The sequence below is a fragment of the Apium graveolens genome, unplaced genomic scaffold (assembly GCF_009905375.1).
Source record: "Apium graveolens cultivar Ventura unplaced genomic scaffold, ASM990537v1 ctg3161, whole genome shotgun sequence".
Classification (NCBI taxonomy): domain Eukaryota; kingdom Viridiplantae; phylum Streptophyta; class Magnoliopsida; order Apiales; family Apiaceae; genus Apium; species Apium graveolens.
The window spans coordinates 56,187-74,934 of record NW_027417967.1 but is presented as its reverse complement, the minus strand read 5'-3'; the positions used below and the strand labels follow the sequence as shown (position 1 = coordinate 74,934).

Below are 18,748 nucleotides of genomic sequence, written 5' to 3'. Positions count from 1 at the left end.
ATGATACTATATTAGTCCAAGTCTATGTGGATGATATAATATTTGGGTCTACTAATGATAATCTCTGTAAGAGATTTGCTAAGTTAATGCACAGCAAGTTTGAAATGAGCATGATGGGAGAGCTAAAGTTCTTTCTTGGATTACAAGTAAATCAAAGGTTAGATGGAACATTTATTTGTCAATCCAAGTATCTCAAGGAACTCCTCAAAAAGTACAATCTAGAGGATTCTGCATCAGCAAGGACTCCATCAACTACAGCTGTCAAGCTTGGACCATGTGAAAACTCCATTAAGGTAGATGTCACAAGCTACAGAGGTATGATTGGCTCGTTACTCTATCTTACTGCAAGTAGACCAGATATTATGTATGCTACATGTTTATGTGCAAGGTTCCAAGCGGATCCTAGAGATATTCATCTCGTTGCTGTTAAACGAATCTTAAGATATCTTAAGGGAACACCAAATCTAGGTATTTGGTACCCTAAAGAATCTGGTTTTAACCTTGTCGGATATACAGATTCAGATTATGCAGGAAGTGTTGTTGATAGGAAAAGCACCTCAGGGAGTTGTCAATTCCTAGGTAGCAGACTAGTCTCATGGTACAGCAAGAAACAACAAACAGTTTCCAACTCAACGGCCGAGGCTGAATATATTGCTGCTGGAAGCTGCTGTGCTCAGATCTTGTGGATTAGGAACCAACTACGAGACTATGGCTCTGTATTGAACAAAATTCCTATTTTATGTGACAATACAAGTGCAATAGCCATCACCAACAACCCTGTGCAGCACTCGAGGACAAAGCACATTGACATCAGGTATCATTTTATTAGAGAGCACGTCATGAATGGTACTGTTGAACTATTTTTTGTTCCAACAGAAGAACAAATAGCAGATATTTTCACTAAACCACTTGACGAATCCACATTTACCAGATTAGTTGGTAAATTGGGCATGTTGAATAGTTTTAATGATTAATTTAGTTAATATCTGGGATCTGTTCTTGAATGAATTTACAAATGAATTTTTCATAAATGAAAAATTCATTTGCAAATTTATTTATCATTTTATCATATTTCTTGCTTATTTCTATGTAATTTCTATTATCTTATCTTATTTATTTACTCAACTTGTTAATTTTAATGTCTCAGAATATTTTATTTTCTCTAAAAATATTTTTCTATGAATTTAATTTGTTAAAATTCAAAAGAAATCTATTTTTGGATTGAAAATATTATTATCTCTGAAATATTTTAATTATTTTAATTCTGTAAATATTATAGGTCTGTATTTCAGTTTTACTATTTTGTAATATAATTTCAGTACATATATAGAAGTCTGTACATTTTGACTGTATTTCTACTGAAATGACAATCGGCAAGACAATTGAAATTGTCTTGCTGAAAGTCATTTCAGTATATATTTGTCATATTAGTGTTTTTCAGTATAGTTTATACTGGCAAAACAATCGGTATGACTATCAATTGTCTTTCCAGTTATAAACATTATATATATATATATATATTATTTTATTTTATACTGGTATGACAATCGGTATGACTATCAGATTGTCATACCAATTATATATTATCACTTGTTTTATTCTTATTGTTTTCGGTTATTTTCTTTCTTTTGCCTGGTATGACAATCGGTATGACAATCCCGGATTGTCATACCAGCTGTAATATAAAGGCGTTTGTTTGTTTTTTTTTAAAAAAACCATTTCAACAGTTCATTTCTTTTCATAAGTCAAACAGTTTTCTTCATTTTCTCTCTTCTCTCTCTTCGAACTAAAATAAACGAACTGCTTCTTTCCTTGCTCGAGTTTTTACTCAGCAAACTGAATCTTCACTCCTGTGATATATACTTACATATATATACATACAGGAGTGCTGTCAAAATTTTCAAAATTTGTTTTTTTTAATCAGTTTGCCCCTTCAAATTCAATTTGTGTTTGTTGATTTTGAACATTTTTATTTTTATTTTAATTTCTGATTTGTGTCTTTTGGCTTGTTTAATCTGGGTTTGTGAGTTAAGGATTTTAACGAGATACATTCCTGTCTAAATTTTTCGATTATAATTAATTTAATTCGAATTATTGAATTAATTTAATTAATTCGAATTTTCTTAATATTATTCTTAAAATTCTGAAAGTGTGTGTCTTATTATTATTTTAAATGGCTCTCAATTTTCAAATTGTCGCGCATAATCAGGTTGGTTATTTTAATCCGGAAAAATGTGATGTTGAAAAATTTAAGCCTTGGATTAGATTTTTAAATGACCATTCGATTGTTAGCTCTGCTATAAAATTAAATGTGATTTTAAATGTCGATCTTCTTAGACTGATTTGCACAACATCTACTGTGGCCGATGATTCAAAATCTTTTTCATTCACCGTGGCAAACACACAGTATGTAGTTGATGAATCAGTCATTAATCAGGCGTTAAATTTTCCATTGGACAATTTCTGTAATTTACCCTCTGAAAATGAAATCACAAACTTTTTTCATGCTATTCACTATCAGGGGTGATCAATTTAACCAAACTTTCTAAATCCAATTTGGTGTCTGAATGGGATATTTTCTTCGATACACTTTCCAAAGTGTTTGCCAACTGCACAAAATCCAATTTTCATAACATCACTTCCACTCTGCAGTATATTGGTCTTGCGGTTGTTTTCAATCAAAGGATCAATTTTGGCAAACTACTTTTTCCCATTCTCTTGAGACGTCTAACTTCTGCTTTACGTGATCATTCTACAAATCGTAGGGTATCATGTTACTATGCTCGTTTTCTCATGCTTATAGCAGATCATCTTCTCACACCTGAACACAAAGCCCTTTTTGCTAACTCTGCAGTAACCGAACCCCCTCCAGTTAGCAAAAAGATTTACACTCGCCAAGACACAACCTTCAAATTCATGCAAGTTCCAGTACTTGTATCTGCTTTCATGGCCACTTATATTCCTTTACCTATTTTCAATCTTCCCGGTCATGAACAGCAACCTCAACCTCCAGTGGTTCAAGCCACCCAGGCTCCTCCAACATCAGATGCTCTTCCATTACAGGTAGTAATTCCTCACTCTCACTCCCTTCCTACTTCTGTTGAAAGACCCCCAGTGGTTGATAGGGCTGACCATGAAGTTGTAGAACCACAGCTTCAATCCCAGGTCATAGAGCCAAACACAGAGTCACATTCTATCTCAACCTCTCCCCCACTGTCTAAAATGTTACCCAGAAGATTACTAGGAAGTAGTGCATTGTTAAATATGAGTGAACCCTCAGCTCTGCCTCCTCCTAAGAAAAGAAGAACATATACTGAGGCATCTGAAAGCCCATCCTTGTCCTCCCAACAGGACATGGACTTTGAAATGGCCAATGAACAGTTACTAGAGGCATTCTCTCAACAGGATGCATCTATTGAAATTCGCCATAGGGTCATGGCATCTTGTACTGAGTCAAGCACAATTCCATTACTCACAATGGAACCATACACTTCCCCAGATCATACTCAGGACACAGAACGAGGAGTGCACGTAGAGTCGGTTACAGTGACTGCCATAGTTACGGCAGAAGAGCAGTCACATGCTTCAGAGGGAAAATTTGACTCTCCGCCATCTTTAATAGAGTCATTTTCTCCCCTCCCAGATCCAACACATCTGGCTCCCTTATGGGATTCTCCACTCGCAGATTTATCTGGAGAAAGTGGAGGGCAACTCAGTCAATCTATCCCTGAAGAAATTCAGACATCTATTTCAAAAGATTTGATGGTATTGACTGAGGATCGGGACTCGCGAATTCCCATTGCACCACCACTGACCTCTCTTGAAGAGGCTAGGGTGATTTTAACTGCAGGTACAGAAGAACAGCAACAGGAAGACTCCTCACGAGCAATTATATTGAGAGAAACACAAGCACGTGAGGTGAGTGAACCAAACACGAGTGAAATTCAGGTGAGAGCACACACAGACACAGATACTCAAAACCTGTTAGCTCAAATTGCTGCTCTAAAAGAAGAACTTGCTAAAAGCCAAGCTGAAGCTCAAGCATTCAAAGAACAAGTGGTTGAACGGTCTTCTTCTTCCACCTCTGTCAACAATCAGCTGGCAATCATCAGGAATGACATCTCAGATCTCAAGACCACTGTAATACCAAAGCTCAATTCCATTCAGGACACTCCAACTTTATCAGCTGATGACATATCCAACTTCTGCTCTCTACATACAAGAATGACTTCTCTTGAAGACCTCGTTGAGATGAATCATTCACTGGACTCCTCAAGATTTCTAAAGATAGAGACGGGCATGGAACATCTCAATGAAGGGATGAAGCACCTATATTTCATGATCAAGAATTCTCATTGCCCTAATGAAGAACAAAGAGCTTATTTTGAAGGACCGTCTGGTGGAGGATCAGGCTCTGGAGGTGATGGAGGTTCCAAAGGAAGGTCAGAAGAGGATCCCTCAACTAAGGGGGAGAAGAAAGGGAGTAGTGCCAAAGGGAAGGAAAAAGATACCTCTGCTGGAGACAAAGGAAAGGCTGATGATGTCTACTACAGTGGAGAACAGGATGACTTTGATATTTTTGACATTCCCACTGAACCAGTTCAGAAAGATAAAGATGGTTTATTTGAAGCTGAAGAGGAAAGTGATTTTGGAGAATGGGAAGAAGAAGCTCAAGTGGATCCTCTGTTTGAGAAAGAATTTCAGAAGGAGCAGTCAGAGATGAAAAGAAAAGAAGCTGAACTCAAGAAGGTCTCTCAGATCATTGACATGAGGAAAGACATTCAAAGAACAGAAACTCTTCAAAAGCAACGTCTTCATGACATTAAGGCTCAAGAAAGGAGAAGAGATGTCAGACTGAAGATTGGTGAAAAATGGGATGAAGCTAGGAGAGTACTTGATATGCCTCAGCTGAGCACTAACAATGATAGGCAGTTCCTACATCTTCTTGACAAGCTGGAAATCTCAAATCCGAACAATGACATGTACATGAATGCTATCAAGACTGAAGTCTCAAGGATCACAGCTGCTTTTGATAGATCCCTAAATGAGATGAGCATTTTTGTATATTGTCAGAGTGAAGGATCTTTCAAGGTGTCACTTCATCTGTTCGAGAATCGTTCTTTGTCAGAGAGTTGGGTTCTTCTCAACAAGGTTAAAAGAAGCTCAGAATTGAATGAAGTTCTTCGAGAAAGGCTTAAAGAGTTTGCCAGCAGGGCTAGTCCTCAAGTGGTCAACAATCCTCATCAGGTGAGATTCTTTAAGTCTGATTGTCTTCAAATCTGTCAGCTAGATGTACAATCTCTTAAAGACTACTCAGCTAAGCATCTGGTCTGGATGGAACATCATTTAAGAACTGCTGGATATTCATCCATGTTGAAGACTCGAGCTGCTGATTTGATTCAAGCTTATTGTGAAAAGAATATTAAAAGGTACAATCAGATCAAGAATAAGCTGAAGTCAGTTGGAGTTCAACCAGTCAGACCAGCAAGCTTCACTTCAGAAAAGGATCGTGTCTTTGACAAGGAATTGCTTCAAGATTTAGAAGAAGGTGAAGTCAGAAGAGAAGACAACTGAAGTCAATTAGCTCAAAACTCAATGTAATATGATTAGAGCTTTATGAATCAAGATAGTCTAATGTAGTTATATGTTCTGGCCAGAGGAACATCTATCTTGTATTCACTTGTAAATTTCATTTGGAATCTGGAAAATGTTAAATATAATCCAGAACTTTTCTGCTATTTACTTTGCATTACTGTTTATATCTTTTTCTTATTTGTTAGTTGAGTTATCCTCTAGGTATTTGTTGTTATTGTCTAACAAGCAAATAGGGGGAGATTGAAAGGCATATGTCATAGCCTATTCATTTATTCGAGGATTTAACTCAACTCAAATAAGAATGTAATAAGTAAATAGTGGATCTATCATCAGAGAGATCTCACAAAGTAACATCTGTCAAAGGATAAAGAAACATTGTTCATATGCAGACTTGAAGATTCACTGGAAGAAGTTCAAGAATTTGATCATGTCTCAGTGATATAAATCAAGATCGTGGATTTAATCAAGTGACAGAGATCTCGTCAGGGTATCATTTGTTACAAGGATTTAATCTGAAGAAAATCAGAGTATCAAAGTCAAGACATGAAGAAACGTCACGGAAGTTAGTCACTTATGAACCAGACAGTACATCGAGTGTCAGCATTGAAGTGGCGGAATTGATTCATAAGTCTCAGTGATTTTCAGAAGATTGTCAGAAGAATGGATGCTGCTCAGGGTTAGTATTAATTCTCTATTAACTAATTAAGTCATATAATTTAATTAAGAAAATAAATTATATCTGCAAAGATTAATTTATTGATTAATTGAATTAAATTGATTAATTAATTTAGAATTAATATTGAGGATTTACAAGATTTTAATTGGTTTAAAATCTGCTTAAATTCAAAACAAGACAATTCATTTGAACTAGTATGACAATCGGTATGACAATTGCTAGTCATACCGAAAGTCATGTCAATACATTTAATTGTCTTATTAGAATTTCTGTTTAGATTAAAATCTGTTATTAATTCAGCAAGACAATTTATTTGAACTAATATGACAATCGGTATGACAATCAATAGTCATACCGAAAGTCTTGCTAGTTCATTTTGATTGTCTTGCTAGTTGTAAATATTGTCATACCGAAAGTCTTGCTGGCCAAAGAGATTGTCATGCCAGTACATTTTTCAGTTCGGTGTTTGATAAAAGAAGCAGAAGACTTTTATTGATCAACACTCTTACAGAATCCAATCTAACAGAAAACAGAACACACAAGAGAAAAAGAAGCAGAAAACAAAGGCACAACATTTTATTTTTCATCTGCTTTTCTTCAAGATTAAATTTCTAGATTGTAAAGTTAAATCCAATCAACTAGAAATATTTATCTTGTTCTTGTGTATCAATCTAGCGGATTAAAATCCCTAGAACTTAATCTCAAATCGCATTTAGCATTTGATCTTTTAATTACAAAAATAGAAAAAGTTCATGTCGAATTTATTCTAGATTTGTAATAATTGATTTGAGATTAATCCCTTGTAACCGATACCGTAGTTGTAACACCTTTCAAGTTTAATAAAAGTTTTATTTAACTTGAATTTTGTTTCACAATTTTATTCCGCATTTTATTCGATTAAACGGTATTGTTTGCATTCAACCCCCCTTCTACAAACAAATTGGGACCTAACAGGATCCGAATCCGATTTTCAATCATATTTTTTTTATTTTATATTAAAGATTAAAAAAATTTCAAAAAATATAGTTAAAAATGAAAATTCATTTTTAAAAATTAAAATAAGTGATAAAGTGATTTAATTATATTTTAATTTTTCAAAAATTAATTTTAATTTTATTTTCAATATAATCGTTATCTTTAAATTGTTAAACTCAAATGATTTTTTTCTATATGTCTATAAAATTTGTATAAACATAATATTTAATATATATATATATATGTGTGTGTATATACACATAAACATATTATAAATTTAATATAATATATTTTTTTAAATATTTAAATATAAAATATATTTATCGGATTCGGATATTATCGGATACGAATATGCCTATATCCGTATCCGTATCCGCAATTGTCGGATTCAAATACGGATAATATCCACTTTGTGTTGGATACGGATAATATCCGCTTCATTTCGAATACGAATGCAGATTTTTCGGACGAATATCATAATTTTCGAATTTTTTTGACAATCTTACCTGACTATGAAAATGTGTACCAGCAATTAAAAACTACACACTTAGTAGAGGCCTTTTGGTCTTCGCTCCCTTTTACAAGGGCGAGCATTCAAATTTTGACAAAGATGTGTGTGACTTATGAGTGTTTAATTATCCAAAAAGCTGGATGATTATCAACTAAGAAAACTGAATCAATTGACTGGTTGGTGACTTGCTAGCTTTTGCTTAGACAACTTTCCAAATCAATAAAAAACCAATCTCACATTTTACTCCCAACTCTTACGGAAATTATACTGAAAGAGATAGTTATACCGCCACCACCACTCGGTGCTATATATAATACCTGTAATTAGAGGAATCATCATGAAAAAATAAGGAAATCTTAATATAATTGATATCTTAACCTTACATGCTAACCTTACATGCTAAATCCATTATAGGGTACATTAGCGCTGATTCATGTTAGTTTGAGCGTAAAAGTTACATTGCTTTGGGAATCCTCTACTAATCAATAAATCAAATGATAAAGACTAGGTACATAAAGAATCAATATAATACATGAGATTAAACCAACACTGTTGATTTAAAGAACTACCTTTTAACCCATATTTGGAAGGGCACTGAAATGAACCAGAAGCAGGAGACTAGCCGTCACTGTATATTAATAAACAGCTTCTAAAATCATTGTGTAATCAGAATCTACCCGATCACAATTTAGTATTTGATAACACAATGCCGTAACCACAAATCGTACATGACCAAGAAGCAACCCGATCACAATTTAGTATTTGATAACACGATGCCGTAACCACAAATCATACATGACCATGTGAAAAGCATCAAATTTGACGGGTGGCGAATTCCACTGGAAATGCTTCTGGATCTGGTAAATTATGTCAGCAAATGCAAATCTGGATCAGAAAATTATGCCATATGCACAATTGATAAAACAAACAAAATGCCTCCCAACTATCCGCTTTTCAAATTTTAGAATTTTAATTCTTTTTAGTGTGTAAATTAACCTTATTTTCAAATAGCTAGTTCACACTTGAAAGGTAATTATTCGTGTTGTGACTTGCAAGTACAACAAAGTACAATGCATGTGGTAATTATGTTTCACAATTACCAGCATCCTTAGGTAGACCATAGACCAGTGTGACACAAATGACAACACAAACATGTTACAATTGATGATACTCAGCATTAAAAACTTCAACTAGGTCGGTAACCTCCCTTAATCGTTCATTAGAATGTACATTACCTTCACTAAATTCTGGTGCAAGGAAATAAATTCTTCGTTCTTTATAGCCTTAAGAATTTGTTTTAGCCGATACACGTCATTCTCTTTGAGTACTACCGCAAACTTCTTCCAATCAAGAATGTCATTGAATGGCAGATCATAGTAATTAGACAGGATAACTGAAAAAACAGAAGATAGGATACATATAAATAAGAAGTGTGTTATAAATAATAATAACACGCAAAAAAATCAGAAAAAAAAGGAAGGGGAAAAAAACCACGCCAAGATCAAGCAGAAGCAGTTTTTAATCTATCCCAAGTGTTTGATAAAATAAGTTTGTTTATGAACTTCCAGACATTGTGTCAGCAAAAGACAAGAATCCTATATGATGGTAAAAAGTTGATCTAAAATGAAATCATGACCCAAAACACTTAGATTATAAGAACTGCATGATGTGCGGCATATGCCTATCTTCTGCAGTATCAAAAGTTCAGCTAATCATCCCAAAATTTTAGTGGTTGATGTGGCAAGTAATCGACAATTCATTTACTACAGCCTTACATATATAATTAAAACAGGTCGAGATTACTCAAGGATACAAGTTAGCTGCATAAATTTTGGGCATAGGGGATTAATATGATTAAAGACTGCACAAATTGCACAGCTAACTAGTGAATTTAACATGCTCTCTAGTCTTAAGTATTGGACATGCTATGAGAGGCCGCCTCAGTCCTCGCTGCGAAGGATAATGTATACTTACCGGGTATACAACCATAATGAATTGAATCTGCAATGCGTGCACTGTTAACCTGAGAACCACCAGGACAGATGCAAAATTTAGTCCTGTAGAACTTTTTCTGGTAGACTAGATTTCCAGTACTCCTATCTATCCTGTTGTTCGCAATATCAAGTTCTGTATCATTTTCCCATACCCTTGCCAATATAACTCTGATTTTTGAATTCCTATGACCAGCCCAAAAACCTAACCTCGTCCTGCAAAAGAGCATATGGTACTTGTGAGTGCTGCACAATGAAAAGTTGAAAAAGAGGAAAAACGGAAAATAGAAAAGGATTATCCAATTTAAATTATATGAAAACCAACACAACTGCCGTATTAATAGAAGATGTCAATCATTACCACTGGCTAAAGGGAACGTGGACCGTGGTGGTCTCTCCTACCTTGAAACAAGCCTTTTTAATTCTTAATTCACAACTACTTGCTGCTGAGTGCTTTATCAAATTTGGCGTGTTCATTTTATATTTTGTCATGATAAAGGTGTTTTACATTCTTAATACACAAGACCTAGATACTTTCGTAATATACATGCTTCACACTCGTACGTTTATGGTACCGTTGCTTGCTAAGAAACGCAAAAGACAGGTATAGAAGCAAAAAAATGAAGAACTATATGCCAAATATTTCATGTATTTTGTATTGCTTACATCACTGTTCTGCACAGACTAGGGTACTTTCTAAACCATGTGCATTCATACAGATCTGTGTTCCATGATCCATCATCTGTGACCTGCGTAGATTTCACTCGATCCTATATTTGAGCCAATTTAGATTCATTCATATGGTAGAAATTGGTATATGTGGTTGTAGAGTTCAGATAATACTTACAGACCTAAAGGAATATATTTTAAGCATGAATCTTTCCATTTCAGATCTGTTGTGGCATTGTATTTATGAGTCATAGCAATGTATTTGCTTTGATAATTTTGTATATACCAATCGTTAACTAGTTTAGTGAAGCAAAACTAAGCTGAGTAAGGACCGTATCAATGCGTCAAAAAATCAGAAGCATTAGAACACCTGTTTTCAATGTCATTTCCTCCAGCTGGAAGAGCAAATGGTTGAAGCACTTGAGGAAGAGCTATGTCTTTGTGTGGAATAAATCCAACATCATAGCTCGGGGAACACACCGCCCGAATTGAATTCTTTACAAGAAGTGGAAGTCCTTCAGTTGCCCTTACACCAACATCATGACAAGTGACAAAAAAATGATCAGCACCCAGTGTTCTGTTCCAGTAAGGATACTTATATATCAGGCTCTCGACATAGTTTTGGACAATAATTGTCATGTTATCATAGGAAGTACCCTGTACACCGTAAGAAACCCACAATCAATACAAATGGAACCCAAGACAAATTAAAATGCAGGGACAAAGTAGAACCTCAGTAAATTGACCAGGTCACATATATATTAAAAAAATCGAATAATGGAATGCCCCTCCGAGTCACGTCCCTGTATGGATTTCTTTACTCTCTTAATTTTTACAGCCCACTTCACATGTATACAGATTAAAAACGAAATACTTCTGTCCTCAGATCATGAATATTTTATGCTAAACAGAGACAATCTATCTGGAAATATGAATATTGTGGATATAAAATTTAAGAATTGCACTTCATTTGTTAGTTCCCAGCCACTTTTACGGTGTTACCCCAACTCTTCATTTTGCCCGGTGTCAGTCACTCAACACTAAGACGTAGGTAATGACACTTGGACACTTATTTTAAGCCAAAAGCATGTCTATTTTATAAAAATATTTCTTTGACGCATATTATTGTTGGACATCCAGCCAACTCTTGGTATAGTTTCCAGCCCATCAACAAAAGAAATAAACATTTGATGGCACAGCCAGTTCACTCCCTATATTTGTTACCACTACTCATGAGCACCTTCTCATGTATCTTTCAATGTTGCAAGTGATACAAATTAACTAAATCAAAAACCTGTAGACCGGTGTTAGTTCACATTATTTTCATCCACCCTTACACCTAGTAATCCACAAAAAAACAATATTTCTCAAACGCAACAAAGTAGCCCTCAATGCGAACCAGTTAATTTGTTTTATACTGTTTTCTATAAAACCGTAAAGTGATTACTCTTTTAATAGATTATTTAATTACCAGGGCAACTGAAGCCTGTAATCCAAAGTTTTAATAATTTTAAGTGATGCTTTATTTCTATGTTACACTGAATTTGCAATTTGATTTCCGATCCGTATCCGATCCTTGACACTCGGACATGGGGATGTACACACACATCGTTTTAGGCCAAAATTAATTAGTTATCAAAATATTGTGGAGTCGGACTCTAGGACACATTCATTTTGAACACTTTTTAGGCTCTCGACGAGTATGCTATCAAGGTATCGTAGCTCTTTTCTATCTACTATCTAGCATCATTGCCTATTAAAAACGGCATTTCTAAATCACAACTAACATCTAAATGAAGCAATTTATTAAAACTTTAAATCCGCGCATTTCACATACGCACATATCAAGGTTGAACTAATTTATGAATTCACAAACACTTCCAACCTAAATCAATCAAACTCCAAATGATCTTAAATTCTAATCACAAACAATAAACACAATCATATAACAATTATCACCAATCCAGGTTCCTTAATCTACATATCAACCGTAAATTAACTTTAACGCATTAACCAAAGTCCAATTCAACTTACATTATCACCAAAAAGTTAACACAATATATAGCTCCAATTCAATCCACATTATCACAAATAAAATAAACACAATCATACAACTACTCTTAACACATATGATCCAGCTCATCGAGATTCAAAAACTAACAAAAAAATCCTCATACCTTTCCTCTCATCTTATGACACGAAATCGGAATAAAAAACAAGTCCGCCTCATCCGGAACCTCTGTCCGAAACCTACTCTCCCTAATATTCTGAAAAAAGTAGCCCTCACTGGCATACTTCCCAGTCAATTTCCTAGGTGTTTGATAAAACGTCTTCGGATCGCCATCCGTATAAATAAACACTTTAAATTTCCTCTCCATTTCCGCGTAATTCAGCCTAAAAACCTCCGGAGAGTGATACACATCGGACAATTCATCGTTTATAATAAGGTGTTGTGGAGAAACAGCGTAAGATGAGGTGGATTGGAGCGGAGATCGGAGAGATTTGAGAGATAAGTATGTGATGGAGATTAGGGTTAGGGCTGCGAGAGTGAGGAAAGTGGAGTGGCGAGTGCAAATGGCGGTGGGAGATTGGAGAGGTTTTGAGGGGAGTGGTGGCATTACGCCGCCGTGGACGGTTGTTTCCGGCGGTTTGTGGGGGTGGAGTGGTGGAGTGATTGGAGTGTGAGCTGGAGAGATTTAGTGAAATTAAGAAGTTGAGATCTATAGTGGATATCTTGCTGATGTTCCTGTCTAAATATTTAATACAGTTTATTTGGCGGAAAAAAGTTTTAGTTTATAATGCATACATGTTAAAAATAAAAATCAGGTAAACCTTGATACATAATATTCTCCGTACTAGAAAAAATTATTAATTTATCAAAATATTAATTAAATTGATATGCTAATAATTAATTAATATATTGATATATTTATTATTTAATAATTTATTGATATATATCATTTTTATCAATTGAGTATTCTAGTTAAAGAGTTAAATTATCGTAATGCAATGAATAATGTCGAAATAGATACTGATATTTGACAAAAACGAAAGGATGCCCTTAATGTAATAGTGATATCAGATAATCTTCTCTTACAATATAAACATAATACACCAAAATTTTATAATGTACTAAATATAATATAAGATAAAGGCCCGTAAGGGTTGGCTCAGTTGGTCAAAGAGAGGAAAATTGTCCACTTGCTCACAGGTTCGAATCCCACGGGAGGAGAATTTATGATTATGCCTCCTGAGTCAGAGCCTGTCGCCTAAACGCGGTTTACCTTGGTTCACGTGGTTTGCAGGCTATTGCGAGGGTAGCGGCTGCGGGTTATCTACGATAAAAAAATAAAATAAGATAAAGTACATTAACAAATCAATCAATTTCAAAATAAAGCAAATTATATATGATTTTAATGGAAATTTGTAAATACAAACACAATCCCCACAATCCCCCAAAAATAATATGATACTATACTCATTTTCTTTTAAACTCAGGCAACTCCTCAGCACATACTTAGACACATCAATCCCTTGTTAATTTATACGTCATATGGTACTGACGATAAAAAGTTATTATGGTATTTTTTATATAATTTTCGGATTTCGATTAAAACCTAAACCTAAACCGAACTGAAAATTAGCAATTCAGGTTTGATTTTTCAATTTTGGATTTCATTCGGTTTGGGTTTAGTTAGCTTGATATAAAATAATTCATATGGTATTGATTTTTATAAAACCGAAAGGTAGTGATTGATAATGATAAAATTTATTTCATTTTCGAGGGAATCCCACATCATCTCCTGACATCTTTTTTTTTTGAAAGTAAACGTGCTTGCATTATATTAAATCAAATGTAGTTACATCCATTAGGAAGTTAAGAACATACTCCCACTCGTGAAAGTCTGACATAGAATGAGATACCTAAGCTAAAGCATGAGCAACTTCATTCGCAGACCGGTGCACAAATTGAACTAGCATATTGCTTTAATCCTTCAACACATTCACTAACTATGGTATGAAAATAAGACCTTCCTGAATTACTTTGGCAGGCATCTGCTAATAGCTTGGAATCTGTTTCGAAAATACACCGAGTAAACCCATGATTTTTAACCCATGACATCACCTCCTTTAGGTTTAGCGCCTCTACCTCTCTTGGTGACCATATACCTGGAATCCGAGTACACATTGCTCGTAAAAGGCGGCCTGATTCATCTCTGATCACCCCGCCAACATCAATGGCTGATATGCTATCAAACACAGCAGTATCAAGATTTATTTTTACCCACCCTTCTTGTGGCCTCTATCACCTTCTCGAGCTTGAGTTTGTCGCAATGTTACTTCTGGTATTTTGAGCCTGGGCTGTCTTCCAATCTGCTAGCAGGTTCAAAACAACATTTTTAACTCCAAATACAGACACCTCAACCTTATTCCATACCCACTTATTTCTTCGGTTCCAGATATTCCAGCCCACCAATGCTAATAATGTGCACTGCTCCTGTGTCCCAGTAGCAAATAGTCGTTTGAACATATGGAAAATTCCTTCTCCTGGTATAGTTTGGACCCAGTGTGTCATATTAAACGAGTTCCAAACTTGTCTGGATAAACTACATTCAAATAAAACACGCCTTGTATTTTCATCTTCCAGTCGACACCAAGTACATTTACGCTCTATGTCTATTCTTCGATCATACAGCGCTGTTGCAGTTGGTAAACACGATTTGCATACTTTCCAAAGTAGGACTTTCACCTTCCCAGGTACCGGTAGATTCCATACTTTTTTCCAGAATGGTGCATCCACTGTATTACATTCCCCTACCAATTTACGGTAGCAACTTTTCACAGTAAATACTCCCTTCCCGTCGAATAACCAGAGCCATGAGTCTTCCCTGTTAATGTTTGATAGTGGAATATTTTTTATCAATCGAATATCTCTATAATTGATGATATCATTCATGACCTCATCATCCCATCCCCTATCTTGCACTTGCATAAGATTTGCTACCTTTATGTCTTTAAGTTCCATGGGCATGTTTGTTGTTACATATCCATCATCTACATTTGGGAGCCACGGTACTTTTCATACAAACGTATCATCTCCTGTGCCTATGCTCCTTCGACACCCTTTTTTCATCACCTCTTGGCCAGCCATAATACTTCTTCACATGTAGCTAGGGTTCTCTCCGATCTGAGCATTCAAAAAATCATCATTTGGGTAGTAAAGTGCCTTCATAATTCTTGTAACCAGTGGGTTCGAATCATTTATTAATCGTCATCTTTGCTTGGCTAGCATCGCAATGTTAAATTTCTTTAGGTCCTTGAAACCCAAACCTCCACCCTCCTTAACAGTGCATAACTTTTCCCAACCCATCTATCGTATTCCCTTCCTCCCAGCTCTATTCTCCCACCAAAAAACCATTCATGTTGCGTTGAATTTTGTTACAAACCTCTGCTGGTATGAATAGTAGATTCATTCAAAAATTTGGAATTGACCGTGCTCCTGTTTTCAACAATACTTCCCTGGGCTTCTACTTTCAGCAACTTCAGGAATATCACAAATCTTCAAGAATACAATGCTAATATTTGAGAAATCGGTAATCATACATTCTTTCTCAACATCTTATTATTGAATGGTGCATCTACTTGTTAATGTTTTTAAGCTCTATAAGGGAGTACTAATTATTCGGTCTACAATATCTTAAATAGGGTATCAAAATATCACATGGAATGACATATTTGTTAACTGTACTATTTCGATATTTTTATGATTATTTTTTAGTTAAATTATTTTATAATTTTGGTGAATATTAATTAAAATTAGTTTGTGTAAGTATTTTTTTATATTATAATCAGAATATTTTTTTAAAAATTTTTGTTTAATAAAAAAATGAGTGTTTAAAAAAAGAAATAAGGTTTAGGGTTTATAAAAAAAACTTGCGTTACTTTAATATCAGTAGAAAATAGAGAAAGAAGAAAATGAGAGAAAGCGAATAGCAAAAAAAACCGAAGGAGATATGAAGCAAGAGAGGACATAAAGAGAAAAGAGATGGAGATGAACAATAAGAATTTTTTGGAGATTATAGATTTTGGGTTCGAGGAATTAGGGTTCTTATAATTTGGAGTTCAAAATTCGTTGGTGAACATTCACAATTAGTAAATTCGAGGTACGGATTTCTATATTGTAATCTTTCTTTTCATATTCGAATTCATGTGTGTATATTGTATAGTCTAAATCTTGTTAAATTCACATATGATTCGTTGTTCATCAAATACTTGTGATTGTATTCTCGTTGGAAAGATAACTTGATTATCGTTATTTACGTTTTCTGTATGTTAAAAATTGTTTTTTTTGTATAATCTGGTGGGTTAAGTTTTACTTGTAGGTCCTAACTTCGTAAATCCATATTAAATTAAAAATCTATTCAAGTATTATAAATAATACCATTCTGGAAAGTACTTTTCAACATCTGCATTTTAATTTTACATTCCGTTGCCATATTCCAAGATTTAGATGCCTGAAATTGAAAAATACTGAACTGATCAGGGGCTGATTCTGTTCTACAGTCCAAAAATCTTTATTTTCTGAGTTCGTTACTCGTTCGTTTTTAACGAGTCTTACCATTCTGGAAAGGTATCGTAATTGCCTACGACTTCCGTGTTTTGTACTTTTTCATTTGAGTTCATCTGTGTGCAGTAAATCGGCATTCTTTGGAACTTTATCAATATTTAGTGATTTTGGACGATATTTGTTTATGATATTGGATTAGTGTGTTATGAGGTTATTTTTGATATATACGGGTATGATTTGGGATATGTAAGATATTCCCGGTAATATTGTGCTTCTTATCTTGCAAGCTTGTCAGAATTCAGGTAAAATTATGATTATCACTCTGCGAGCCTTGTCATGTGTTTGGGTAGTATTGAGCTTATCGCCATACTAGCCCTGTTAGAATTTGGGTAGCATTTACTCTTTGTTGTGCAAGCCCTATTTATGTAAAATCATCTCCCATGTTTGTAACTTAGTTATTTTGAGTATTATTTGTAAGTATGCGATTAAGTGTAAGAGCATGATTACTATTATCAGTTTTGCTTTCGATATTATTATTTGTGATAATATAAATGGTAAGAATACATTTGGGAGGAGTAAGTTATAATAATTATAAATTATATGTGTGTTCATGTTGTGAATTAAGTATCATGGTATTTTATTTCCCTTGACTTCTGGCATCACTCATTTCGTTATTCGATTTATGTTCATATTGGCATCTTGTCTAATCTTTATTTATCTTCTACATTGCTTTATATTCGTATATGAGCTTTTCGCTCACTGTCGGTCCTTTGTTCACTTTATTTTCCTCCGACGGGTATTCTTACTTTGGTGAACTATTTAAGGGGAAGAGTGCGAGTTACGGATTTTGAGGAGTTTGATCTTTGTCTTAGATTTTCGTTAGAATTTATTGGTGTAGTTGTAATTTAGTTTTTTTATTTAAGAATTGTAAGTTTATAAATTTTTGCGAAATTGTAAGGTTTTATTAGATTTTAGTGGATTCAATTTATGAATTTTAGATTTTAGTTATTATTATGAGGCACTCCAAATATGTTGGGTTGTTAAAATTTGTATCAAAGTTAGAGTTTTAAGATTCTGTAGACTTGTCTTTAGACTCGATGTGTGAATTGTGTATAGTTGTAAGATAAAATTTTTGCTTTAGGGTTGCCTTGAGGCTTGACATGTGAGTATGGGTGGACTTTAGAATGAATAGTTAGTTAAGAATTTTATCGGTTTCATGTTCCTTTTATGTCTGTTTGTATTCAATATATTCGTCTCTTTAGAGGTAAGCAAGTTAAATTTTAAGGACGAAAATTCTGTAAGGAGAGAAGAATGTAACATCCTGGTATTTTTATGATTAGTTTTTTAGATAAATTATTTTATAATTGCGCGGGATTCAATATTTCATTAACAAACTTTTGGATAGAAATGTAATTTTAGTTATATGAAATAATATATAATTTACTTACAATTTATTGAGTACAACATCCATATTTTTACCCGATCGTGTGATAATTGGGACCAAATCTTGAGTATTTTCATTAATCGGGTCAAGTCCATAACTAACACACTAATTCTTGTGGATGTATAATGTTACAAACACCCCCATTTTATACTCAACGGAGTCGGTAATCTATAGTACTTTTTATTAAAAATAGAAATCCCCTCTTAATGGTATGATATAACAATGAATAACAAATACAATTTTAATTTAGACATTTCAAGTTGAATAAAATATCTCATGATTTTTATCCCAAAGTTAGAACAAAATATCTCTTGAATAA

At 34.3% G+C, this 18,748-nt stretch overlaps 1 protein-coding gene across 2 annotated transcripts; it reads right to left on the bottom strand.

Annotated features, from left to right (window-relative positions):
- Positions 1-8,095: 8,095 nt before the first annotated feature.
- On the bottom strand, positions 8,096-13,169 carry LOC141700992 (putative glycosyltransferase At5g03795). Of its 2 annotated transcripts, XM_074504645.1 has the most exons (6): positions 12,595-13,169; positions 10,788-11,074; positions 9,904-9,964; positions 9,732-9,780; positions 8,993-9,150; positions 8,096-8,614 (listed from the first exon to the last, which is right to left on the bottom strand). In XM_074504645.1, the coding sequence occupies exons 1-6, from the start codon at positions 13,033-13,035 to the stop codon at positions 8,513-8,515; spliced, it is 1,098 nt and encodes a 365-aa protein (XP_074360746.1). In that variant the 5' UTR covers positions 13,036-13,169; the 3' UTR covers positions 8,096-8,512. The 2 variants fall into 2 exon arrangements, with proteins under 2 accessions (XP_074360746.1, XP_074360745.1); XM_074504644.1 differs by having other exon boundaries at positions 9,732-9,964; positions 12,595-13,168.
- Between the last annotated feature and the right edge of the window lie 5,579 nt (positions 13,170-18,748).